The sequence below is a fragment of the Oratosquilla oratoria genome, chromosome 2 (genome assembly GCF_046742065.1).
Source record: "Oratosquilla oratoria isolate Oo_2021 chromosome 2, ASM4674206v1, whole genome shotgun sequence".
Lineage (NCBI taxonomy): Eukaryota > Metazoa > Arthropoda > Malacostraca > Stomatopoda > Squillidae > Oratosquilla > Oratosquilla oratoria.
Genome location: NC_134778.1, coordinates 52,087,104 through 52,112,321, shown reverse-complemented (window position 1 = coordinate 52,112,321; position 25,218 = coordinate 52,087,104). Strand labels below are relative to the sequence as shown.

The 25,218-nt window shown below is 36.0% G+C and overlaps 1 protein-coding gene across 2 annotated transcripts in view; it reads left to right on the top strand.

Moving 5' to 3' along the window:
• Positions 1-1,478: 1,478 nt before the first annotated feature.
• Positions 1,479-25,218, top strand: part of sturkopf (lipid droplet associated hydrolase sturkopf) — a 43,170-nt gene continuing 19,430 nt past the window's right edge. Inside the window, exons 1-2 of one of the 2 annotated variants that reach the window (XM_076208235.1) lie at positions 1,479-1,615; positions 10,965-11,194. In XM_076208235.1, coding sequence (XP_076064350.1) covers positions 11,014-11,194 — 181 coding nt within the window. In that variant the 5' untranslated portion in view covers positions 1,479-1,615; positions 10,965-11,013. Of the gene's footprint in view, positions 1,616-3,754; positions 3,861-10,964; positions 11,195-25,218 lie in introns of those variants that run through there. The other variant, XM_076208242.1, reaches the window with a different exon arrangement.

The following is a 25,218-nucleotide window of genomic DNA, read 5'->3' as shown; positions in this document are numbered from 1 at the left end:
CATCTCTCCATCTGCACCTTTTACCTTTTCTTCTCTACTTGATTCGCCTCCTCTTCTTCTTTTAACTTCCTTCCAAAACATCTTTTTATTACTTTCAAAATTTTCTGTCATACTCTTTCCCCATTTCACATCTGCTCTCCTCTTTGCTTCCTTTATCTTATGCTTAACTTCCTTTCTCTTTACTTTGTACCTCTCATACGATTCCCTCGTCCTAATTTGTATCCAATCTATGAATGAATGCTTCTTCTCTTCTACACCCTTCTTTGCTTCCTCATCTCACCACTCACTACCCTTCTTTCTATTTCCTCCCGCCCTCCTTGTTCTACACACCATCTTTGCACTCGTATTAAATTAAATCAATAACATCACAATAAATTAAACTACGATTAAAACCTAAAGTCAAATCAGAAATGTACAACGAAAAACGAGTCCTTCCTTCATATCATATATATATATACTGTATATGATTAGCTAGCTAGAGGGAACTTTTGATTAGAGCATAGATAGGATGACCGTCATAACGTTATAATAACACCATGCACGTGGGTCCGCCCCACACTATCGCACTCACACTTCCTTCACTTTTTAAACTTTACCTTCACCTATCACACCCCCCCCCCTCTTGCTCCCACACCTTCTCACTTCCCTATCGCCATTTATTATTATTATGGTGACGGCCAGTCTGGTTTTGACCAGCAACGCGTCACTACACCTGTCTGTACCACATTCACCACATTAATTAAGCAGGATACATTTACTTTTCCTTGTTACCTCCACTGCGCAAAGAAGGAAAAATTAAAGAATAAAAGAAAGAAATATTAGAAAGGAAATTAAAGAAGAAAAAATAGAAAGAATAAAAAGAAATAGGAAATTATGAAAATCACCTTGGTATTGATAGAGTATTAGATTTTTTAAGATTGTCTTAGCTATAGTATATATGTTAAATGTATACGCAAGGAGAGCCTTCCTGGATTATTATATGATGTTATAAGTATCCTACTCTACAAGAAAAAATTATATAATTGTCAGTTATTTGGTTTGTTATCAGCATATAATTTTTTCATGAGTCAAAGACTAAGATTTTTTTTTAGATAAAAACAGCAAGAGAACAGACTTCGGAACCTGATACTAAATCATAGACCATTTGTAAACAACTAATTGATTGAGAGAATGAGAACATATGATAATAATAATAACAACAGCAATAATAATAGTAGTAGCAACAACAACGACAATAATAATAGTAATAGCAATAACAATGATACCCTAATAATAATAATAATTTCATTTGGCAATAAATCAAGTACATCAAATACAGATAAAGAAAAAACACAGTTCGAAATTACAATTATAATTGCCGAGGATGACAAAAAAATTATTTCCATTATGATACTCAATGTACTGCTATTTTACACCAACATACGTAGGGGTAAGGGAATAGAATGTCGCGAGTAATACCAATCAGTACACATATTGCACATAAACATTATTATCGATTTGCTAATAATACAAAAATGTTCATAACATAGGATTGAGACCAAAATTTGAGCACCAACATATTGAAGGAACATAGTATTATTATTATACATCCGGAACAACAGAATAGTACTAAAAGGTACGAAAACAGTATGAATGTGTACCAGACCAGTGTAGTACTATTAGTGATATACTACATTATTCTACTGCCGTAGCAGCAAGTGTAGAACAATAAAAGGGGGGGGGGGTCCATCCCAGGATATGAGTAAATATCAAGTATCATCATTATGAGATTAAAGGGTGCAGACCATCAACATGTAGTTATAGTGAATGCTACATGACAGCTTGGGTCACATATTAAGTACAAATTAATTACAAAAAAATTACCTATATTTCAGGACGGAGTGGGCAATTACATATTAGAGCACCAGAAAGAAAAGTAGGGTACAGGGGACCAGTACTGGTATGAATAAAACAACAAGGAGCTGGAGGGAAAGGTCCAATTACCCTGGGCTTGTTGCCTGGTACCCTAATTCATCAGACTAGTATTATGATCAGATCATAACTATTCTCAGACCATACCTGAAACATATATCAAACTATGACAAGCAAAACAAAGGTGGAAACCAGTTTTGAGCATCATTGTTATACTATGCTAAACCTCTGAAGGACAAAAAGGGAAGGTCAGAACAGTTATGAGTGAACACAGAATCATGAAAGGCATGGAAGTCCATGACAGAGAAGACGGTAAAAATTTAGTTGTGAACATGCGATATAATAGAAAATTATCAATTTTGTAAATTATAATAGATCAATGTTAATATGCGATTTTCTTGGCAGAAATCAATAACAAAAAAAGTTGCTAAAACGTACTTTCTAACACAAAGTCGTGGCAGTAGAATGATACACCATGTTTGTGTTGATAGGTGCTGAGGTCGAAGAAATGAAGGATGATAAATTAGTCTATTCTAACCTAACCTACCTAACCTAACTAATGTTTAGTAATTCGGTACCTTAAATTCTAAAGATTATCCAAGTTGTCATCATCATCACGGATGCTGATGACCTGATTATTATTATACCTCAGGCAATTAACAGATGACGGCAGAACCCTGTGTTCTCTCATAAAGTCCAAGGAAGCCTTATTGTCTTTGTAACAGTGCTTATTAACATCACCTAGAGTTGGAGAACACCCAGTCCACAACGTGAAAGCTGTCGTCTGATAGTGACTGGACTGGCATGGCGTCTGTACTGTATCCTTGCAGTGTCATTCATTAGTAAATTTGCTTGTAGCAAGGTTTTTTTGTTTTTTATTTCCACCAAGAAAACCGCACATTATATTCATGTATTATAATTTACAAAATTAATATTTAATTTTCTAAAGCTATATTGCTTAGGTGTGCACAACTAAAATAATACTGAGAAGACTTATTAAAGTGGGATAAAAGAAAAACAAGGGGACATAAAAAGAAACAAAAAAAGATAGTTATAGATAGGTATGCGCAAATCCGTAGGCAGCGCCACCATCATGGATGTAATGTTTACACTGCCATCTTCTCCGGCCCCCACAAATGGGTATGCATCAGTTTGAATGCTTGTAGCATTCAGCGCATGCACAGGATTATCAAATTGTCTTGCTGTTCTGCAAGTGTGTGCCCAGTTCTTCAAAAAAAACAAAAAAAATGGCTATTAACTGTTACAAATTAGTTTTGAGTAAAAATCTAAAGATAAAGCACCTGTATATGAATATTTTAATGTAATATTCATATTTTTGAGCCTATTTTCTCCCAGAAATGAGCAACTTTAAGATCATTGGTAAAGCAACAGCTGTGCCTTAATGCAGAACATGTAGGCATGTTCTCCGATACTTAGTCATGTTTGTTAATGCATGACATGTCAGAGATACTACTCATAGTAGTCGTAGAGGGTGTTGTTCACAAATAATACTTACATTGTTATGGTATGAATTTTAAGATGTTGGACAGGCTATGCTGTGCCTATTACATAGCTGGCAATGGCTATGATAGGAAGTATAAGAAATAACTATTAATAATATGGTCTGTATTCCATGTCATGGACCATCTCCATGACCATGAGGAGTCTCAAGACTAATGGAGGTCTAGAGACAAAACTTAGATTTTCTTCTGGGTTTCATGATGATGATAGATATGAGCTGTTGAAATAAGGCTGTTTATTCAGATTATCATGGTTATAGATAGCATGATTAAACAAAATAACTCCTTTGAAAGTAAAAGTTCTTTATTCATTTTTCTATTTCAGTAAATTGGTGTAAAAAATAATTCACCGATTTCAACATAAATTTAAGTTAGGTCTTAGGATAGTTGCAGTACGGACTGGTTAGTGTACCAAGAGGCAATCTAAGGGTAAGGGCTATGGCACCTATATGTGCACTTTTTAATGTGCTAGTAGACTTCTTTTAGCTGCACATACATTATGTTGCATGTACATTACATTGATGGAACATGTTACATGATAGGTGTTAGTAAGAATAGTATAAAAGGAAGGTCCTACATTGTTTTTTGACATGCTCAAGTGATTTGTTAACCCATAAAACCTTCACATGCCAAATTGTATGTCAGTTGGGCCAGGGATTTGGATTTTATGGATGATTATCTCTAAATTGACAATAGTAGCCATGGCAACATGATAGGTGTTAGTAAGAATAATATAAAAGGAAGGTTCTGCATTGTTTTCGACATGCTCAGGTGATTTGTTGCCCCATAAAACCTTCACATGCCAAATTGCATGTCAATTGGGGCAGCGGTTTGGATTCTTGACATGAAAATGCAAATTTGGTATGATGCAGATGTTTCGCATTGTTTTTTACATGCTCAGGTGATTTGTTGACCCATAAAAGTTTCACATACCTAATTGCATGTCAGTTGGGGCAGCGGTTTGGATTTATGGATGATTATTTCTAAATTGACAATAGTTTCCATGGCAACATGAAAGGTGTTAATAAGAATAGAGAGACGACCTATGAGGAAATGTACTACTTGATATTATTATAGAACATACAATGATACAATGGATACAAGAGAATACTAGGTATAGAAATGAGGAAGAGCCGTCAAGACTAGACCTGATTATCACATGAGAACCTGATATAGTGGACAAGATTGAATATAAGACACCACTAAGTAAAAGTGACCACATAGGCCTATTAGTTCAACTGGAACTAAATGAAGAGAAATATATGGAAAAAAACGAACAATATAGAAAGGGAAGAATGTATGGAAAAACAAATTTTGATAAAATTAATTTTTTTTTCTTTTTTTCTCTTTTTCTTTTCAAAAAGCAGACTGGGAAAGGATATACAAAGAGGAAACAACAGTAGAAGAGAAACTGAAAATCTTGACAAAAATTTATAAGGAAGGAGTGGAAAAGTATGTTCTAAGACAAAAACAAGAAAAAGGATATGTAGAATGTTGGTACAACAAAAGATGTAGCAAGTTAAAAGATGATAGGGATAAAGCTTGGATAAAATGGAAGAAGGAAAAAAAAAATGGAAAATATACTGGTTATAGAAAAGAATATGTACAAGTGCACAGAGAAGAAAGGAGAAAATATGAAAAGGATGCCATAGAAAAATGTAAAGATCAACCAAAGTTATTTTAAAGATTTGTAAGCAACAAACTGAGAAACAAACAAAAATTAGTGAATCTACAACAAGGAGGAATAGAATACACAGAGGAAATAGAAATGGCAGAAGTTATGAACAAGCATTTGAAGTCAGTGTTTACAAGGGAGAACATACAACTTAGAGATGTCGAGTGGGAGGGGAAAGTCCCCCCTATGAAAGAGATAGAAGTAACACAGAATGAAATAATGAAACACTTGAGTAATCGCGATGTTAGAAAATCGCATGGTCCAGATGAAATGGCAAACTGGATTTTGAGAGAATGCATGAATGAATTAACAGACAAAATACATAGTCTAATAAGCAGTTCATTGAAGGAAGGAAAAGTTCCAGAAGATCGGAAAAAAAAATATATATAGTACCAATATATAAGGGGGGAAACAAAGAAGATCCTACAAACTATAGACCAGTCTCTCTTACAAGTACAGTAGCTAAAATTTGTGATAGAATTTTCAAAATTAGCTGGGGAAGGCATTTGGAAAAAAACAATGTACTAAATCTGAGGCAGTTTGGATTTAGACAAGGAAGATCATGTGTCACAAACTTGATGTGTTTCTATTCAAGACTAATAGATATAATACAAGAAAGATGGATGAGCTGATTGTGCATTTCTAGACCTGAAAAAAGCTTTTGATAAGGTGCCACATAAGAAATTGCTATAGAAATTAGAAACTACAGGAGGAATACAGGGCAAACTACCTAAGTAGATGGAAGACTTCTTGCATGAAAGGAAAATGAGAGTGGTGATATGAGACAAACATTCCAATTGGGATGAGATGATTAGTGGAGTTCCACTCGGAACAGTTTTGTCCCCAATAATGTTTGCTATTAATATTAATAATATGGATGAAGTGAATGAAAATTATGTGAGCTTCTTTGCAGATGATGCAAAAATTTTGAAAAAAGTGAGCACTGAAAAAGATTGTGAGTCACTGCAGAGTGATCTCAATAAAGTATGGGAATGGAGTAGGAAGTGGGAGATGGAATCCAACATTAAGAAGTGTAGTATAATGGAATTTGAAAGAAGCAAAAAAAGAATAGTGGGATCATATACATTGGGAGAGGAAGAAATTTAAAAAGTTGAAAAAGAGAAGGACCTAGGAGTCATTATTATGAATATGTCCCCTGAGAAACATATAAACAAAATTTATGGAGAAACTTATAATTTGATAAGATCAATGAAAGTGGCATTTACATACCTTGACAAAGAAATGGTGAAGAAAATACTAGTCACTTTGATAAGACCATAATTGGAGTATGCAGCAACGACGTGGTCACCAAGTACAAAAAAATGTATAACAAAACTTGAAAGAATACAAAGAGCAATTACGAAATTGGCACCAACACTCTCAGAACTATCATATGAGGAGAGGCTGGCAAAACTTGAACTACAAACATTGGAGTAAAGAAAGAGAGGAGACTTGATAACTAATTATAGAATCACGAAAGGCATGGAAATGATTGATAGGATCTAATAAAATGGGATGGTAGAGATACAAGAGGACATGGAAAGAAAATCAAGAAAGACAATTATAGAAGAGACCTGAAAAAGAACAGCTTTCCCCTCAGGATAATAGACATTTGGAACAAGTTAGATGAAAATGTGGTGTGTGCAAAAACAATACACGAATTTAAAAACAGGCTCGATAAAATGAGATATGAAGATGAGACACCATGAGCATAGCTCCCCTTCCCGTAAAATACAACTAGGTAAATACACGTATGCCATATGCCATTGTAGAGGAAGGTGCTAACATCAAGCTCCACACTAGCGCTCTGTTGCTGATTCAGGAAAAATGCCTTGTTGTCATTTTCGGGATATAACAATATGTTTTTGGGTGACCATTAATGTGTCCAGTCCAGTTCTTGGAAATCATAGTTTTAGCACAGAATGGAGAGTAGCAATGATGAAATAAGGATCAATGAACCAACCAAGAGGGGATTGGATATATCCAGAGTTGAGTCCCCATTGGGAGTAATCCCTAAGAAAACATGTTTAAACGTTACTCTGAGAACAACTTACAGGTACAACACTGATTTATTTTTGGGATTTAGGAGGGAAGGGGGAGCAATGGATAAAACTATGGACACGGATAGAGATATTAGGATTAGCAGAGCAATAAGGAATCGAGACATCAACAACTTAGCAGAAGAATTGATTGATTTAAAATTAGACCATAAAGCTTTACAATTAGAGGTATCAAACTTACGCACAACTAACGAGGTGATACTAAGACAAACGATCTAAAAAGTGAACCGAGTGCGATTATAAAAGAAAATGAAAGAAAGGAAAATGAGGTTAGAAATAAAAACGAACTGAAGAAAGAGGTAAAAGAACAATTACAAGCAGTAACTGAAAAGATGGAAGAATCAATCAAAGAGACCAATCTGAACAAAATAAAAAATCAGTGGAAACAGGAACGTGAAAATCAAAAACTCTCATTCAAAGAAATAGTACAACAGCAGGTAAAAGAGAATGCAAAGGAAACAGTGATCAAGGTGATAAATGAAAAGGAAAACTAGGTGAGAGACACAGTGGACAAAAAGAAATGCATTCTGGTTTATGGTATCAATGAAAAACACAATGTACACAAATACCAAAGAGAAAAAGAGAAAGAAATTGTAAAGGAGATACTGAAAGCAGTTCAGGACGAGGGACAGAATTTGGAAAAGGAAATCGATGACGTGCATAGGATGGGTACATACTCAAAAGAAAAAACTACAGGCCAATGAAAATCAATTTAAGAACTCAAATGATAGCAGAAGTAATACTATCCAAAGCAGCAAAACTAGCAAACAGTAAAAAATACAAAAATGTGTGGATAAAAAAGGAAATAAATGAAGAGGAAATAAAGAAAGATAGGGCACTGAAAAGTGAGGCCAAGGGAAAAAAAAAACATGAAAAGAACAGACGGATTTTTTTTTTTTTTTTTTTTTACCTTGGCTTCCCTTCTCAGTACCCTATCTTTCTTTATTTCCTCTTCATTCATTTCCTTTTTTATCCACACATTTTTGTATTTTTCACTGTTTGCTAGTTTTGCCGCTTTTGGTAGTGTTTCTTCTGTTATCATTTGAGTTCTTAGTTTGATTTTCATTGGTCTGTAGTTTTTTCTTTTGCGTTTGTACCCATCCTATGCATGTCATCAATTTCCTTTCCAAATTCTGTCCCTTGTCTTGAACCGCTTTTAGTATCTCTTTCACAATTTCTTTCTCTTCTTTTTCTCTTTGGTATTTGTGTACATTGTGTTTTTCATTGATACCGTAAACTACAATGTATTTCTTTTTGTCCACTGTGTCTCTCACCCAATTTTCCTTTTCTTTGATCACCTTGATCACTGTTTCCTTTGCATACTCTTATACCTGCTGTTGTACTATTTCTTTGAATGGGAGTTTTTGATTTTCACATTCCTGTTTCCACTGATTTTTTTTTTTTTTTTCAGATTGGTCTCTTTGATTCTTCCATCTTTTCAGTTACTGCTTATAATCATTCTTTAACCTCTTTCTTCAATTCTTCGTTTGTATTTCTAATCTTATTTTCCTTTCTTTCAATGTCTGTTTTGTGCTACTATTTCACATTCACTGTTACTTTTACAAGAGTAATACATAATGTGATGGCTTCCAAGTAGCCTGCAACAACTACTAATGGTGAGATAAAACCCAAAAGACAGAAAATGTTTATCATTGGAGAAAAAACTTGAAATTGTTAAGCACCATGAGGGAGGTGAAGGGGCTAACTCCATTGTCAGAATCATGGAGTTGCCCCAATCAACTGTCTCCACAATAATCATACAAGGAGACAGTGTAAAGAAAGCTGGTGAAACAGCTTCTACATTAATGGCAAAGATGCTAACAAGTCAAAAGGAACCAATAATGGAGAGACTCTTAAGGCTGTGGATTGATGGCCTGTCTCGCTGCAGCCATTCTCTTTCTACCTCCCTTGTGACAACAAAGGCCCTCTCAATTTATAATGATCTACATAAGAAGGGATGTGAAGTTAAGGATGGGTCAACTTTCAGTGCCGTTAAGGGTTAGTTTGACCAATATAAAGTCGAAGCTGCCCAACACAGTATCAAGATGACTGATGAGGTGGCAAGTTCTGATGAGCCTGACACTGCAGCATTCATACCAACACTGAAAAAAACACATTGAAGAGCATGGCTACAGTGCCAAACAGGTGATAAACAATGATGAGACAGGCCTGTATTGGAAGAAAATATCCAGAACATTTATTGCTAAGGAGGAGAAAATAATGCCAGGATTTAAAGCATCCAAAGACAGATTAACCCTGGTGTTGGATAGTAATGCAGCTGGGGACTTGAAGCTGAAGCCTTTACTGATCTACTGCTGTGAAAACCCAATGGCACTTAAGGGCTATATGAAAGAATATTTCCCAGATATATATAGATCCAACAAGAAGGCCTGGATGACATCTTCTATGAACCAGCATTATGTTGCAAATTATTTGTCCTCTGCACTGCATGACTATGCTGCCAAAGAAAATGTTGCCAACCATTTCCTCCTGCTGGTTGACAATGCCCCAAGCCACCCAACAACCATGGAAGATTGGGTAGACAACATAGAGGTGATGTTTGTGCCCAAAAACACGTCACTCATCCAGCCCATGGACCAAGGTATGATTGCCACTTTCAAGGTGTATTACCAGCTTTGCACAATGAGTCATCTGATTAACATGACTGACAGCCCAGCCAAGCCCACAATCACTAAACAACCTTTCCAAGACAGACCAACAAAGTCAATACTGTACCAAGACCCCTAGATATCAGCCCCACAGAAAAATCCCTGTCTAGAGAAGTACATACTACACTAGCATTCAGGACACCATCCAGCATTAAAATTGAATCAATGCAGACTGACCCAGAATCAATCTTCCTTAGATGCATGTACCACACAGAAAACAGAGGACCTTGTTCTACAATGGCCCTGTTATTTTCTGTGGCATTTCCCTAGACAACAAGACAATATTTCTTCCCTGAGTGACTTATGGGCCCATGCAGTGGCCATTGCTGGTTACATGGGAGCTACGGTTCTCCTACAAGATAAAATGTGGTTTAATAGATTGATTGATCCATTAAAACCCTCTCAACCATTCTTTCCCCCATGTACGTATACTTATCTCTCTTTTTAAACACTATATTTGCTATTATCAGCTTCCTTTTTAAACACATCTCCAACATCCTCTTTCCCCACTATTCCATGTATTGGCTCTACTCCTACTCTAGCATTGTTGCCTCAGCTTTCACTAAGTGGAAAACCTGCAGCCCCACAGCAGCTGGCAACAGTCCTCAGGACCTCCCATAGATCTCTCTGGGAAGAAAATTTGGACTTATGGGTGTTGTAATGGTGTGACTGCTTCTGTATCACTGGTTGAAAGTGGTAGGAAGAGAGCAGTCACAATTGTCAACTCTCTATTTATGAAAAGATGTAAGAAATACACTTGATGTTGACAGAAATTTTAGATTCAGTCTACAGACTAGCTGAGGAGGTTGATGGGTTTACAAAATGAGCAACTTCACTGTCTTTCTTGCAGGACCGCCATGTGCAGATATACATCATTGGTCCTAGCCAGAATTTTAACAAAATAAAAATGTCCATGAGTGTTAGAAAGTTCAGGAATGTATAAACTAAAATGACATGTTCCATGAAATCACTGCACTAGTGCTCTGTCAACTTTATTTTGTTGTACAGATTTAGAACTTCATTGTTTGAAATAGTTTTATGTGAACTATAAATCCAGCTCTGAAAAAAAAAATTAAATCACCTTTATTGGTTCATAACAACAATTTTTTTTCTTCTTCTTTCTTTCAAGGCAGCTAAATCACTATTCCCTTTTTGATTCTGAAGTCCAGGACCACAGAATGTCAGCAGAAACAACATCTTTGAACCACAGTTTTCATTTTGATGCCCAAGACCAGGGTCATAGAATGCCAGCAAAATCCCAGGTTCTGCATCACCTAACAAATGTGCGTGGGGTTTTGACGGAAGTCTTGATTGTTCGATCCCATGAAGAAAGCAGAAATATTGTATTCATCATTCCTGGTGAGTGGTACATGTTCTTACTTATATACAAACATTGTATGACCATGAGGCATATGAGAGGTACAGGAAGAAGAGAGGAGAAACAAAATACAAGATGAGGGAGGTTGAGAAGAGCAGATGTAAAATGATGTAGGAGTCTGAAAGAAATTTTAAAAAATATTTTGGAAAGAATTGAAAAGAGTGAAAGGGTTGTGAGTCAGGTAGAGAAGAAAAGGTAAAGGGTACAGATGGGCAGATATTAATAGAAACGAAGGCTGTAAGGGGAAGATGAGTAGAATATTTCAGAATCGCTGAATGAGGAATAGGTTAAGGAGTGATTGATTATGGCAGTGGGAGGTGCAAGGAAAATTATTGTGATGGGATAAGAAAATGTCAGAGCAACAGAAGATCACATATAGATATCTCTGAAAGTGATGAAAGTTGGTAAGGCTTCTTAATACTGTAATCATATCACCTCTTTCTCTTCAGTTTTTCACTGTTGGCAGATCCAGTTCTTTTAGTTTCTCTTCATTTGGTTTATCTGCGAGGCAGTGAACCAGTTTTGTTGCTGCCTTTTGTATTTACTCAATCTTGCCTATACCATTTACTCAATGTGTTTACCTAATCAACAATATTTGGAGGAAGTGGATAGCTTTAGGTAATTGGGGTCATGTGTGTTGGGAAAGAGAGGAGTGGAAGTACAGGTAGATTGTAGATTGATAGAAGCAAGTAAGTGCAGGTATTAAAAAGTGTAATGAGAAATAGACATTTTGGAATGGATGCTAAGAGGAGATTGCATGAATGGGTGATTGTGCTGACAGTACTGTACGGGGCAGAGACATGGAACATAAGAGAGGAAGAGTTTAAATGTTAGAGATGAAATGTCTGAGATATATGATAGGGGTTCCAAGGTTGGATAGAGTGAGAAATGAGGTGAGGAGGAGAGTGGGGCTGGAAAAGGAGATGGGAGGTAGGTTTGATGAAGGAATATTGGGAAGGTTTGGACACATGGAAAGAATGAGTGAAGAAAGATTGGTAAAAAGAGTGTTGAAGGTAGAGGTGGATGGATTGAACATGAGAGGACAACCAAGGATGAGATGAATGGATGGGGGTAAAAGGGGCATTGAGCAAGAGTGGGATGTCTGTTGAGGAAGGGAAAAGATAGAAGATAGGGGTGAGTGGAGAATGGCTGTGTATGGATGATACTGTGATGCATGGAAGGAAATGGGTGGGGGATAGGGGGTTTAGGAAATGGTTATGTGTGAATGATATTTTAAAGCAGCCTGAAGGGATTTCTCTTCATCTTCAATGTTACTGTATGAGGTGAGAGAGAGGGGGGGTCGCTGATTAAATGAAGCGGCCTTGCTATGGATGTGTTGTGTGTTGCTGTATTCCTTCTGACCTTGGGTGATGGGCAAGATGCAGGGATGACCCATCATTCAGGAGGAACCAAGATGAGAGGGAGGGGTGGGGATGAAATAGGTGGTAGTGGAATTATGCCTTTTGACTTTGGCTACCTCCCTTGTAAGGAGGGAAAACCCCTTGGTGTATGTATGTAGGCCTATTTACTTAATTGTAGTATACAGGAAAGGAGTAACACTCATCGGGTCTCATCTATTCTCTAATTTTTTAATCATACCTAACCTCAAATTCATGTACTGTTCCAATTCAGTCTATATCCTTGATTTCCAATTATCATATTTAGATTTGAACTCAAATATTGTTTGAGCTTGGGCTTTGTCACCTAAGGTATTCCACATGACAGTCGAATGAATCGGATGTGCCTGAGAATGCTCCGTGAGCTAGCGCCAAGTTTAGTGATTCTTCGACGAAAAATTGGCAATTTACCTAGTTGTAAATAGATCAGAAGGGGGCAATGACGAGTGGTACCGAGATGTAGCAAAATGATTCAAGTTTAACAAGAATAGAAAAAAGAAGGAAATGAATGATAAACCGACATACGCAGAGACAACCAAAAGAAGATTAATTATGAGTAAGTATGAAATGCCTTTGGGAGTGGTTAGAAAGAAAATATGCAACATAGAAAGTCCCAGATTTGAAGACAAATCATTCCATGGATTCAGAACAGAGTTATCGACCTCAAAAACATACTAATAAACCAAGAAATATTTGAAATGAAAAGGGATATTGTTGAATGGAAAAGGGAACATAACCAATTATACAAAGAAGTGAGTGAATTAAAGAAGGAAAATGCACTATTAGGGAATTGGAAGAAATGAACAAGGAACTGGCTAAAGTAAAGAATTATCATGAAAAGATGAAAAATAAAGACACAAATATAAATGAAACTTTGTTGAGGGAAGTTAATGAAAAGATATTAATTGAGGCAGGCAAAGTTGGTGAAAATATAGAAAATTCAAACATGATGGAAATCAAAAACCAAATGAAAGACAAAGAAAACCAAAAAATACTATTTAAAGACATTGTCAAAGAACAAATGAATGAAAGTACAAAGGACACAGTGATAGAAGTAATAAAGCAAAAAAGAGATTGGGTAAGAGACACAATAGAAAATAAAATGTATTGTAATCTATGGTATCAAAGAAAAACATGGACTAATAAGATTCCAAAGGGAAAAAGAGGAGAAGAATTTAGTGACAGAAATACTAAAAGAAATACAGGAGGGGCAAGGACTCAAAAAGGCAATAGAAGAGATCTATAGGATGGGCAAATACTCTAAAGAGAAGAATAGACCTCTCAAAGTAAAACTTAATTCTCAGAGAATAGCAGAAGAAATATTAATACACATAGGAAAACTAGCAAAAAGTAAAAACTACAAAAATCTATGGATAAAAAAGGAACTGAGTGATAAGGAAACAGAAAAGAAAAAACTCTTAAAGAGGAAGCTAAGAAAAAGAACGAGAAAAGAACAAAAAACAAAAGAAGTTTTTTTTGGAGAGTGATGGACTTGAGACTGAGGAAATGGTACATAAGGGAAAAGGAAATGCAGGAGCAAGAAGAAAAGGAAGAAAAGGAAAAAAATTAAAGATAACATATACCAACATAGACGGATTGATATCAGGAATAGATGAATTGAATGACTATCTGGAACAAGAAAAACCAGATATAATGGGGATTGTGGAGACAAAATTGAAAGGATCATTACCACCAAATAGTATAGGCCAAGGATTATATAATTGTTGGTACAGAAATAGAGAAACAAAGCAGGGTGGAGGAGTGATGTTGCTAACCAAGAAAGGCCTAAATGTGACAAAAATCACAGAAGGAGAGAACAATGTGGAGTTGATTATGATAAGAGTTGAGGATAGAGATATGAAAAATAGAAAGTATGCAGTGATTTATGTCCCACCTAAAACTCACACATGGAATGAAAGTGAACACTCCAAAATGCTGGAAGACACAAGAAAAACACTAAATGAAATACTAAAGAAAGAAGGAAATCTGGTAATTATGGGTGATTTTAACTCAAAAGAAATATGTTGGGAAGAAATGACTGTGAAAGGTGGAGAAGATTCCTGGGGAAACATATTACTGGAAATGACCATGGATTACATATTGACATAATGGGTCAAGGAAAACACCAGATATAGAAATAACAATAAACCCTCAAGATTGGACTTGATATTCACATCAAAACCCAAATTGCGGATAAAATCAAATACAAGACACCAATTGGAAAAAGTGATCACATACTAACAGAACTAGAATTAAATGAAGAAACATAAAAATTAACAAAAAATACAGAAAAGGAAGACTAATGTACAACAAACAGATTTTGAGAAACTTAGAAAATTCTTTCAATAAGCAAATTGGGAAAAATTCAATTATGAAGCAACAAAGGTGGAAGAGAAATGGACAATTTTAAGGAAATCTATAATAAAGGAGTGGATAAGTATTTACCTTGACAAAAACAGGAAAGGGTATATATATAAAATCCTGGTATAATAAAAAGTGCAGTGAGGCAAAATACAGAAGAGATAAAGCCTGGAAAAGGTGGAAAAGAAAAAAAATGAGAAATGGGAAATATACACCAAAATAAGAAATGAATATGTAAAAATGCAGAGAAGAAAAGACAAATTATGAAAAGGACATAATAGACAAATGCAAAGATCAACCCAAATTATTTTATAGATATGTAAATGGTAAGCTAAAAAATAAACAGGAAATACTGAACTCATGTCAAGGTAACAGAAAATACACAGAAGATATAGAAATGGCAGATATTATAAACAAACATTTCAAATCTGTATTCAACAGAGAGGAAAAAAATCTACAAAACTGTGACAAAGAAATGAAGTAAGATTTCCTCCATTGAAGAAATTAAATATTACTTGGCATAAAATAAGGAATCAAATATTAAAGCTTGATGTTAACAAGTCACATGGCCCAGACAGAGCTGGAAACTGGATACTGAAGGAATGTATAAACAAACTACCAGGAAAAATATACAAAATAATTGAATGCTCACTCAAAGAAGGAAAACTACCAGGAGACTGGAAAAATGCCAATATAGTGCCAATATATTAAGGGGGAAATAAGGAAGACCCAACAAATTATAGACCGGTGTCCCTAATGAGTACAATAGTTAAAATTTGTGAGAGAATCATCAAAGATAGATGGACAAAATATCTGGAGGAGAATAGTATACTGAACCAGAGGCAATTTGGATTCAGACAAGGAAGATCATGTACCACTAATTTCATTTGTTTCTATTCAGGATTGATGGATATATTGCAAGAAAGGGATGGCTGGGCAGACTGTACCTTCCTGGACATACAAAAGGCACTTAATAAGGTACCACACAGAAAATTGCTATATAAACTGGAAACAATAGGAGGCATACATGGAAAACTATTGACTTGGATGGAGGACTTCCCACATGGAAGAAAAATGAGAGTGATGCTCAGAGACAGATATTCAAAATGGGAAGAAATGAGTAGTGGTGTCCCGCAGGGGTCAGTACTAGCTCTGATAATGTTTACTATATATGTAAATGACATGGACAAAGGCATTGAAAGTTACATGAACTGCTTTGCAGATGATGCAAAATTATTAAAGAGAATGAACTCCGAAATAGAATGAGACTTATTACAGAGTGATCTGAACAAAGCCTCAGAGTGGAGCAAGAGATGGGAGGTAGAATTCAACATCAAGAAGTGCAGTATAATTGAATTTGGAAAAAGCAAGAAGAGAATATCAGGACAGTATAAAATTGATGGAAAAGAAGTAAAGAAAGTAAATTCTGAAAGGGACCTAGGAGTAATCATCACCAAAGACATGTTGCCAGATAAACATATAAATAAAATAGTCGGAGAAACATACAATTTGTTGAGATCAATAAATGTGGCCTAAGCAGAAACAAAAAAGGGTTTACATAAAGTGTTGGTATAACAAAAAGTATAGTGATGCTAAATATAGAAGAGACAAAGCCTGGATAAAATGGAAAAAAGACAAAAAGTGACTAAATGGCAAACATACATCAAACTGAGAAATGAATATGTACATATATGTAGAGAGAAAAAAAGAAACTATGAAAAAGATATAATAGATAAATGCAAAGACCAACCTAAACTATTTTACATGTATGTAAATGATAAACTAAAAGACAAACATGAAATAGTGAAACTGCGTGAAGGAAACAAAGAATATATAGAAGATGTAGAAATGGCTGAAATAATGACCAGACACTTTAGCTCTGTATTTACAATTGAAATCTCACAAATGTGGGATGAAGGACAGCAAGAAGGATTCACCAAAATGAAGGAAATAGTGCTGACACAGAAAGAAATAAGGGACCAAATATAGAACCTTGATTTCAAAAAGTCCTATAGGCCTAATGGAATAGCAAACTGGATACTGAAAGAATGTATAGATGAACTTACAGATAAAATACACAAGATACTTGACTTCTCACTCAAAGAAGGAAAAGTACCACAAGATTGGAAAAATGCAAATATTGTACCAATGTACTAAGGAGAAGATAAAGTAAATCCAACAAACTATAGACTGGTATCTCTTACAACCACAATTGCAAAAATATGCGAAAGAGTTATTAAAAATAAATGGATTAAACACTTGGAAGAGAACAATATACTAAACCCCAAACAATTTGGATTTAGAAGATCTTGTACTACAAACTTAATATGCTTTCACTCAAGATTTATAGAAATGATACAAGAAAGAGATGGTTGGGCAGATTGTGCCTTCTTGGACTTACAAAAGGCTTTTGACAAAGTACCACATAAAAAGCTACTAAGAAAAATTGAAACAATAGGTGGAATACAAGGAAAATTATTGGAATGGATGAAAGATTTCTTGAATGGAAGAAAAATGAGGGTGCTACCTAGAAAAAAAAAAACTCAAATCGGCTAGATATGATAAGCAGAGTCCCCCAAGGCTCTGTATTGGCTCCAATAATGTTTTGTTGTTTATATAAATGACAGGGATGAAGGCATGAAATGTTATATGAACTTCTTTGCAGATGATGCGAAATAATTGAAGAGAATAAGTAAAAAAGAAGATTGCAAATCTTTTCAAGAAGTCTGGAAATGGAGTAAAAAGAATGAAGTGAATTTCAACATCAAGAAATGTAGTATAATGGAATTTGGAAAAAGCCAAAATAGAATCTTGGGTCAATATAAAATTGGTACAAAGGAAGTTATAAAAATGAACTCAGAAAGGGACCTAGGAGTAATTATCTCAAATAACATGACACCAGACAAACATGTTAACAAAATAGTTACACTAGTTACACTAGTAAGACCAAAATTGGAATACACAGCTTCTCTATGGACTCCTAGTACCAAAAAAAAATAAAGAAGCTGGAAAAAATTCAAATAGCAATGCCAAAGATAGCACCAACACTTTGCAATTTGACATACAAAGTTTGGACTAACTAATCAACCCTAGAACAAAGAAGAGAAAGAGGTGATTTGATAACCATCTACAGAATTATGAAAGGGATGGAAATTCTTGATAGGGATGACCTACTAATATGGGACAGAAGAGATACAAGAGGACACAAGAAGAAACTTAAGAACGACACTTACAGTAGAGATTTGAAAAAAAAAACTGTCCACACAGAGTAATAGATACATGAAACAAACTGAAAGAGGAAACAGTGAGTGCTAAAACTATACAGTACATGATTTTAAGAAAGAACTGGATGCAGAGAGATATAATTGTGGATCACTACAAGCATAGCTCTCCTCCTCTGGGAGGAAAATGAGAGTTGTAATTAGAGAAAAATTCTCCAACTGGGAAGAAGTAAAAAGCGGGGTCCCGCAAGGATCAGTACTGGCACCGATCATGTTCGCTGTATACGTTAATGACATGAATGAAGGCGTGGAGTGCTATATAATTTTTTTTGCAGATGATGCAAAATTACTTAAGAAGGTAAAAACGGAAGAGGACTGCAACTCATTGCAACAAGATCTGGACACAATATGGAATTGGACTCAAAAAATGGGAAGTAAAATTCAATATTAAGAAATGCAGCATAATGGAATTTGGAAAGAGTAAAAATAGAATATCAAAAGATTACAGAATTGAGGAAGAAAAAATAAATAAAACAAACTATGAAAAAGATCTTGGAGTGATGATTGGAAAGGACATGAAACCAGATAAGCATATAAACAAGATGTTCGGAGAAACCTACAACTTATTGAGAGCAATCAAAGTGGCATTTACCTATATGGACGAAGAAATGATAAGGAAAATACTTACTACACTAATAAGACCAAAACTTGAGTACGCAGCATCACTTTGGACACCCAGTACCAAAAAGAATATTAAGAAACTAGAAAGATTACAAAGAGCGACAACAAAACTAGCACCGACACTCGCCGAACTAACATATGAGCAAAGACTATCCAAATTGAACCTACCAACTCTGGAACAAAGAAGAGAAAGAGGAGATTTGCTAACTATCTACAGAATAATGAAAGGAATGGAAGTTTTAGACAGGAACGACCTATTAATGTGGGACAAGGGTAAAACAAGAGGACACGGAAAAAAATTGAAAAAGGATAGTTATAGAAAAAACTTGAAAAGGAACAGTTTCCCACACAGAGCGATAAATACATGGAACAAATTAGACAACAAAACAGTATGTGCTAACACTATACAAGATTTTAAGATAAAACTTGATGCGGAGAGATACAAAGACGGGTCACCACGAGCATAGCTCCCCTCCCGTATATTACAACTAGGTAAATACAAAATACAACTAGGTAAATACAACCACTGACCAAGAGGCACCCAAAATGACACATTGGAGGCTAGTTGAGCATGCTCGTCCAAATTCAGACTTGATGCATAAAAGGCTAAGACATGGGACAGTCTTTAACACCCCAAAGAGCTAAGTTAATACTGCTACTGGCATGTATATTACTCCACCCCAAACAGTTGCAGAGACACCTAAAATTAGAAGGATTTGCCAAAAGGAACAGAAAAAGGTTAAGTGATTTTCATTTGTACATTTAGTGAAATTAATTTCCCTAGAAAAAGTAGATGAAAGACATGAATGTCAGTGTATCATGACATGATGCATGAATGATATGATAATAGTATCCCATGGAAATACATAGGCCTAGGTCTACCTCCTTGGATTTAGTGCTTTTTTGCTGTGGGCTTGTAAGCCCAGGGCTATGTTTCAAATAGCCTGACATGAATTTTAATGGCCAGTGCACTTCATATTGATAATGTACTGAAACCTCTTGGACATATCAGGGTTTTGATTATTTTTTTCATCTCTTCAATCATATAGTAAAACACCACTTTAACCTTTAGTAGTCTGTATGTCTTTCCCACAATCCTGCTGATATATCTGTCAGGTAACAGGTTGTCTTTTATCAAGACTCAATCTTTCTCCTCTTTTGCTTTTGTAATGGGTTCATTTCCCAAGGAATAGTTTTAGGATGGTCTTTTGCCACTATTGCCCATTTCCAGTACCTTGCATTTTTTTGGTATTGAAGTTCATTTCCCATTCTTGGCTCTATGCAAAAATAGTGGTACCTTATGCATAAATCTTTTTTAGAATCCTTACAATCTGTTCATTTGCATAGCAAGTTTAGCCACTTCAATATGATGACCCCTACATAGGCATCATGGGGCTTGAGTGGATACATGAGGATGCCGGCATAGGTGTCTTGATTATATATTTTTTTTATAGTTGTACATGAGTTACCTCCAGATTCTGTGAACTGGTTTGATCATGTTTACAATGTTTATTATTACACAGAGTAAAAGAGAATTAGTAATACAGCAGTGACTTTATATTTTGTAATGCAAGTAGTGTGATGAATCATACATATGACAGCTGATGCTGCATGCAAGAATTTGATTTGTACTGAAGTGGTTAGTATTGCTATTTGTTCTACAGAATCAAAGGCCTTCTCATAATCTACAAAAGCAAAACAAAGAGGTATATTGTATTTTTTTTTATTATTATTCATATTATTATTTTAGTTGAGAGGAGTGGGAGGGAGTGAAGGATAGAGTAGAACTAGGAGTGGAGGAGGAATGGTGATGGTTCAAGGAGGACATCACAAGGTGTGCAAAGATGACGTATGGAACAAGGACAACAGGAGGAAATAGAAGGAAAGGTAGTGAATGGTGGGATGAGGAACCAAAGTAGGTTGTAGAAGAGAAGAAGCAGACTTTCACAGATTGGTTACAAAATAGAATGAGGGAATCATATAAGGGGTACAAAGAAAAGAGAAGAGAAGTAAAGCATATGAGCTGAAATTTGTGCCCCTGTAGGAAGTGGCATTATTTCTTGATTACTTCTATACTGCACAGGTTTCATGTTCAATGGATGACATCTCTGATTCTAAAAGTGATCAAGAAAAGAATGCAATTGGTTTTCTTTCTTGGGTTAACAAAGCTGCAATGGCACTCAATGATACATCTGTCTCTACCACAAAGGCTGCTTCATCATCTACTGCTGACAAGGAGCCCTGTGATATTTTGTACTTCAATTGTTGGAGACTTGTTTTGCAGCTTCAGGCAACAGAAAAGTTTTTGCATCAACAAGGGGTAAAATTTCTGAGAGAAATTAGGTATCCATTTCACATAGATAACAGGCCTAGTGTTCTCTTGAGGCTGGTACTGTCATCTGGTGCATTTATCTTCAACAAAGGTCACATCCATTCAAGGTCTGGCTAAACTCAATGATCTTGCATGACATATTCTAAAATAGAGATGTAAGAGTTAGCATAGGTGCTCTTCTTATTGATAGTGAAACCATATTTCTTAATTTGGCCCTGGGTATGACTTTAAACTGTATCTGGTGGTGAGGCTCTGATTGGGGACTTTTATGCTTTTAGGGAAAGTAGAGTCATCCTTTGATCTGCCATTGCTCCCATGCCTACTATGAACTGGAGTGGTAGCACCTGCACAGGGTCCCTGCTGCCTTGTAGTGAGAGCCATTTTTGGGCAAAGGCTAGGCAAGGGAAACTCTGAATCCAAACCCTCTGCTGTCTTGTAGAGTGTGTCTCTGCCAACTTTGAAAGATAGAAGAGAAAGAGGAGATAAGATTACAGTATTCAGGTCACTAAATGGGGATAGATTGTATTGACAGAAGAGATCTCTTGATTAAAGATGGGAGGGCAGAGGTCATGGGAGTAAATTAACCACTTCGGTATGAGTCAAATTCTCATATGCAGTATTGGCTGCCATATGAACGATGCATCACACTACTTATAAAGTCTTTGCAGTATTACTCATTTTTTTTAATCGGAGTAATGATGAACACAGAAACTGTGATCAAACCAGTTCACAGAATCTGGGGATAACTCATGTACAATTACAAAAAATATATATAATCAAGATGCCAATGTTAGCATCCTCATGATGCCTACATAGGTGTCATTGTACCAAAGTGGTTAAGAAAGACCATATGTTGAAAGGATAGACCATATGTTTAAAGGATGTGAAGAAATACATTTTTCCATATAGATGCATAAATATGTGGAATAGCTTAGAAACTGATATAACCCAAGCTCAAACAATACACAAGTTCAAATCTAAATATAATAATTATAAATCAAGGCTATAGATTAAGTTGGAACTGTGCATGAATTTGAGTATAGGTATGATAGAAATTAGAGAATAGGAGATAGGACCCAATGAGTGTTGCTCCTTTCCTGTATACAACAATTAGGAAAATACAAGAGCTGTTGCTTGGGCTGATCACTACATTATTGCCTCACGATCAAGCTGCATCCCAAAAGGAAACACCAAAACAAGACCAGTATCAAGAAGTAATACAGTACTGCAAGACCCAGGATGTCACAACAAGGTTCAGGAACACTTGCAACACAGATCACCCACCCTGTCTGTCCAAGAAGACTGAAACCATATGAAGGATGCCAGTGTCACCACCTGTATTGATACTATTCGCCTTAAAAGGAAGAAAGATCAAGATTAGTTCAATGAGAATGAAAAACACTCAAAGATCTCATGGACAAGAAGAGGCAAACTTTACTTGCTCTGCAAAACAACCTGCAGTCCAATGCTAAATAAAGGAACACCAATACTGTAAGGCATCAGTACAACAGACAACTCAACAGCTCAAAAATAAGTGGTGGAGGGATAAAGCCCATGAGATCCAGCAGCTGCTGATACCAACAATGCCAGGGTTTTTTCAAGGCAACCAAAGCCGCCTTTGAGGTGAAAGAGGTGCTGTGCCAGAGCTTGTTATGTCACGTCTCCACCACTGGAGTCCTCAGACAGTGAGAAGAGGATGATGTCCCTGCTATGGAGAAACCTTACTTGCAGGAGCTGTCCAGGAAGTCCACAAGTGGAAACACAAGTGAAAACACCTCCCCAAAGAGGTGCAGCCCAAAGGGGCCAGCACCTGGTCTTTGAACTGGACCAGAGTAATTTTTTACACTCACACGCTACTCCCAACACTTTCCCTTTCCATTTCCCTCTCCATTATCCCTATTTTTTTACACAAGGTCAGTACACTGGCACCTGCCCTCCTATTTCTCCTCTTATTTAGCCAGCAACACAGAAACCAACCCAGGCCCCTACATTTGCCCCAACTGCATTAAACACAACTATGCACACACTATGCTGAGGAAAGTGAATACTGAAACAGATTGTGAATCACTACAGAGAGGCCTGAACAAGGTTTGGAAATGGAGTTAGAAGTGGGAAGTAGACTTCAACATTAAGAAATGTAGCATTATGGAGTTCAGAAAAGTAAAAAAAATAATATCAGGACAATATAGAATTGGAACTAAGGAAGTAAAGAAAGCGGGATCTGAAAAAGACCTGAGAGTAATTATCACAAATTATATGTCCCCTGATAAACAGATCAACAAAATTGTCGGAGAATCTTACAATTTGCTAAGATCAATAAATGTGGCTTTTACCTATTTAGACAAAGAAATAGCTGAAAAAATACTAGTCACACTAATAAGGCCTAGACTGGAGTATGCTGCAACACTATGGTCACCCAGTATCAAAAAGAATATAAGGAAAATTGAAAGAATCCAGAGAGCAACCACAAAAATAGCCCAACACTTTCAAACCTGTGATATGAGGAGAGACTGTCTACATTGAAATTACTGACTTTGGAACAAAGAAGAGAAAGAGGTGACCTGCTGACCATCTACAGAATCATGAAAGGCACAGAAGTCCTTGATAGAGAGGGCTTACTGAATTAGGATAAAAGAAATACAAGGGGACATAAAAGAAACTGAAAAAGGAGAGTAATAGAAGAGACCTAAAAAAAAAAAGTTTTCCACACATCTGGAATAATCTGGACAAAACAATAGTGTGTGCAAAACCCATACACAAATATAAGAGCAAACTAGACACTGCGGGATACAAAGGTGGTACACCACGAGCATAGCTTCCCTTCCCATAAGATATAACTAGGTAAATACACGTCAATTGTCATAATGACAACATGCATAAACTGGAGCTCCTGAGAAATACTTTAAAAACGGAATGTCTAAAGAGTGATATTATCACAGAATACCTAGGGTGTGATATACGGGAAGAGGAGTGCTCGTGGATACCTGTAATGGTTAATTTACAACGTAAATAGTGTGTAATTGAAGTAAAATGGAATAAAATGACGATGGGCCAGAGAAACCCCAAGATGGCTGTCCATCACGTCATAATCTAAACATGTACCCAGAGCCATCCACTGGCGCAAAGGCAAAGCAAAATTTAAACTTAGGATTCAGATCACCAAGAGGCACAAAAAGGTTTCTACTTGATAATGGAGATGAGTGTCATTTCTCTGGATTTAGTGGGTATGAAAGAAGACTTTAGTAGAGTTATAGACATAGAGAAGGACATGAGAAATATGAACGAATCATGGAAGCAAGAAACTATCAATCTATGAAAGACGAATAAAGGCATGCAAGAAATTGAGTGACTAAAAAACTAAACACTAAAATAAAATAAAAAGTAAGTGCACAAAAAAAGATTAGGTTGAGTTAAAATGTGAAAATGAGAGATTGAAAAATAATGAAAACACAAATAAAGGGACTATAAGGAAAGAGGTGGATGAACAGATAAAAGCAGTGACCATGGAAGCGGTAAAAAGCATAGATGATTTGCAACAACTCAGGAATGAATGGAAAAAAGACATAGAAAATAAGGCAATTTTTAAAGAAATAGTTCATCAACAAATGCAGAAGGCCAAAGATGCTATCATTAATCACTTCCATACTGTGACGCCAACGTAGGCGTCATGAGGAGCAAGTGGGTACACGATGATGCCGACATCGGCATCTTGATTATATTTATTGTAGTCGTACCTACGTAACCTCCATTCTCTCTAAACTGGCTTCATCATATTTTCTATGGTTATCAAAATTCACAGGTAAAAGAGAACGAACGATTGAGCACTGACTTTATTTTTTATAATGTGATTATTATGACGCAACATCGCACGTCGGGCAGCTAATACTGCCAGATGTGCGATGTGCCCCGGAGTGAAGAGGTTAAGGTAATTAAAGAAAATTAAAATCTATTAAGATATATAGTTGACAAAAAAAAAGTTTGTAGTAATACATGGTCTAAAGGAAGAACATAAC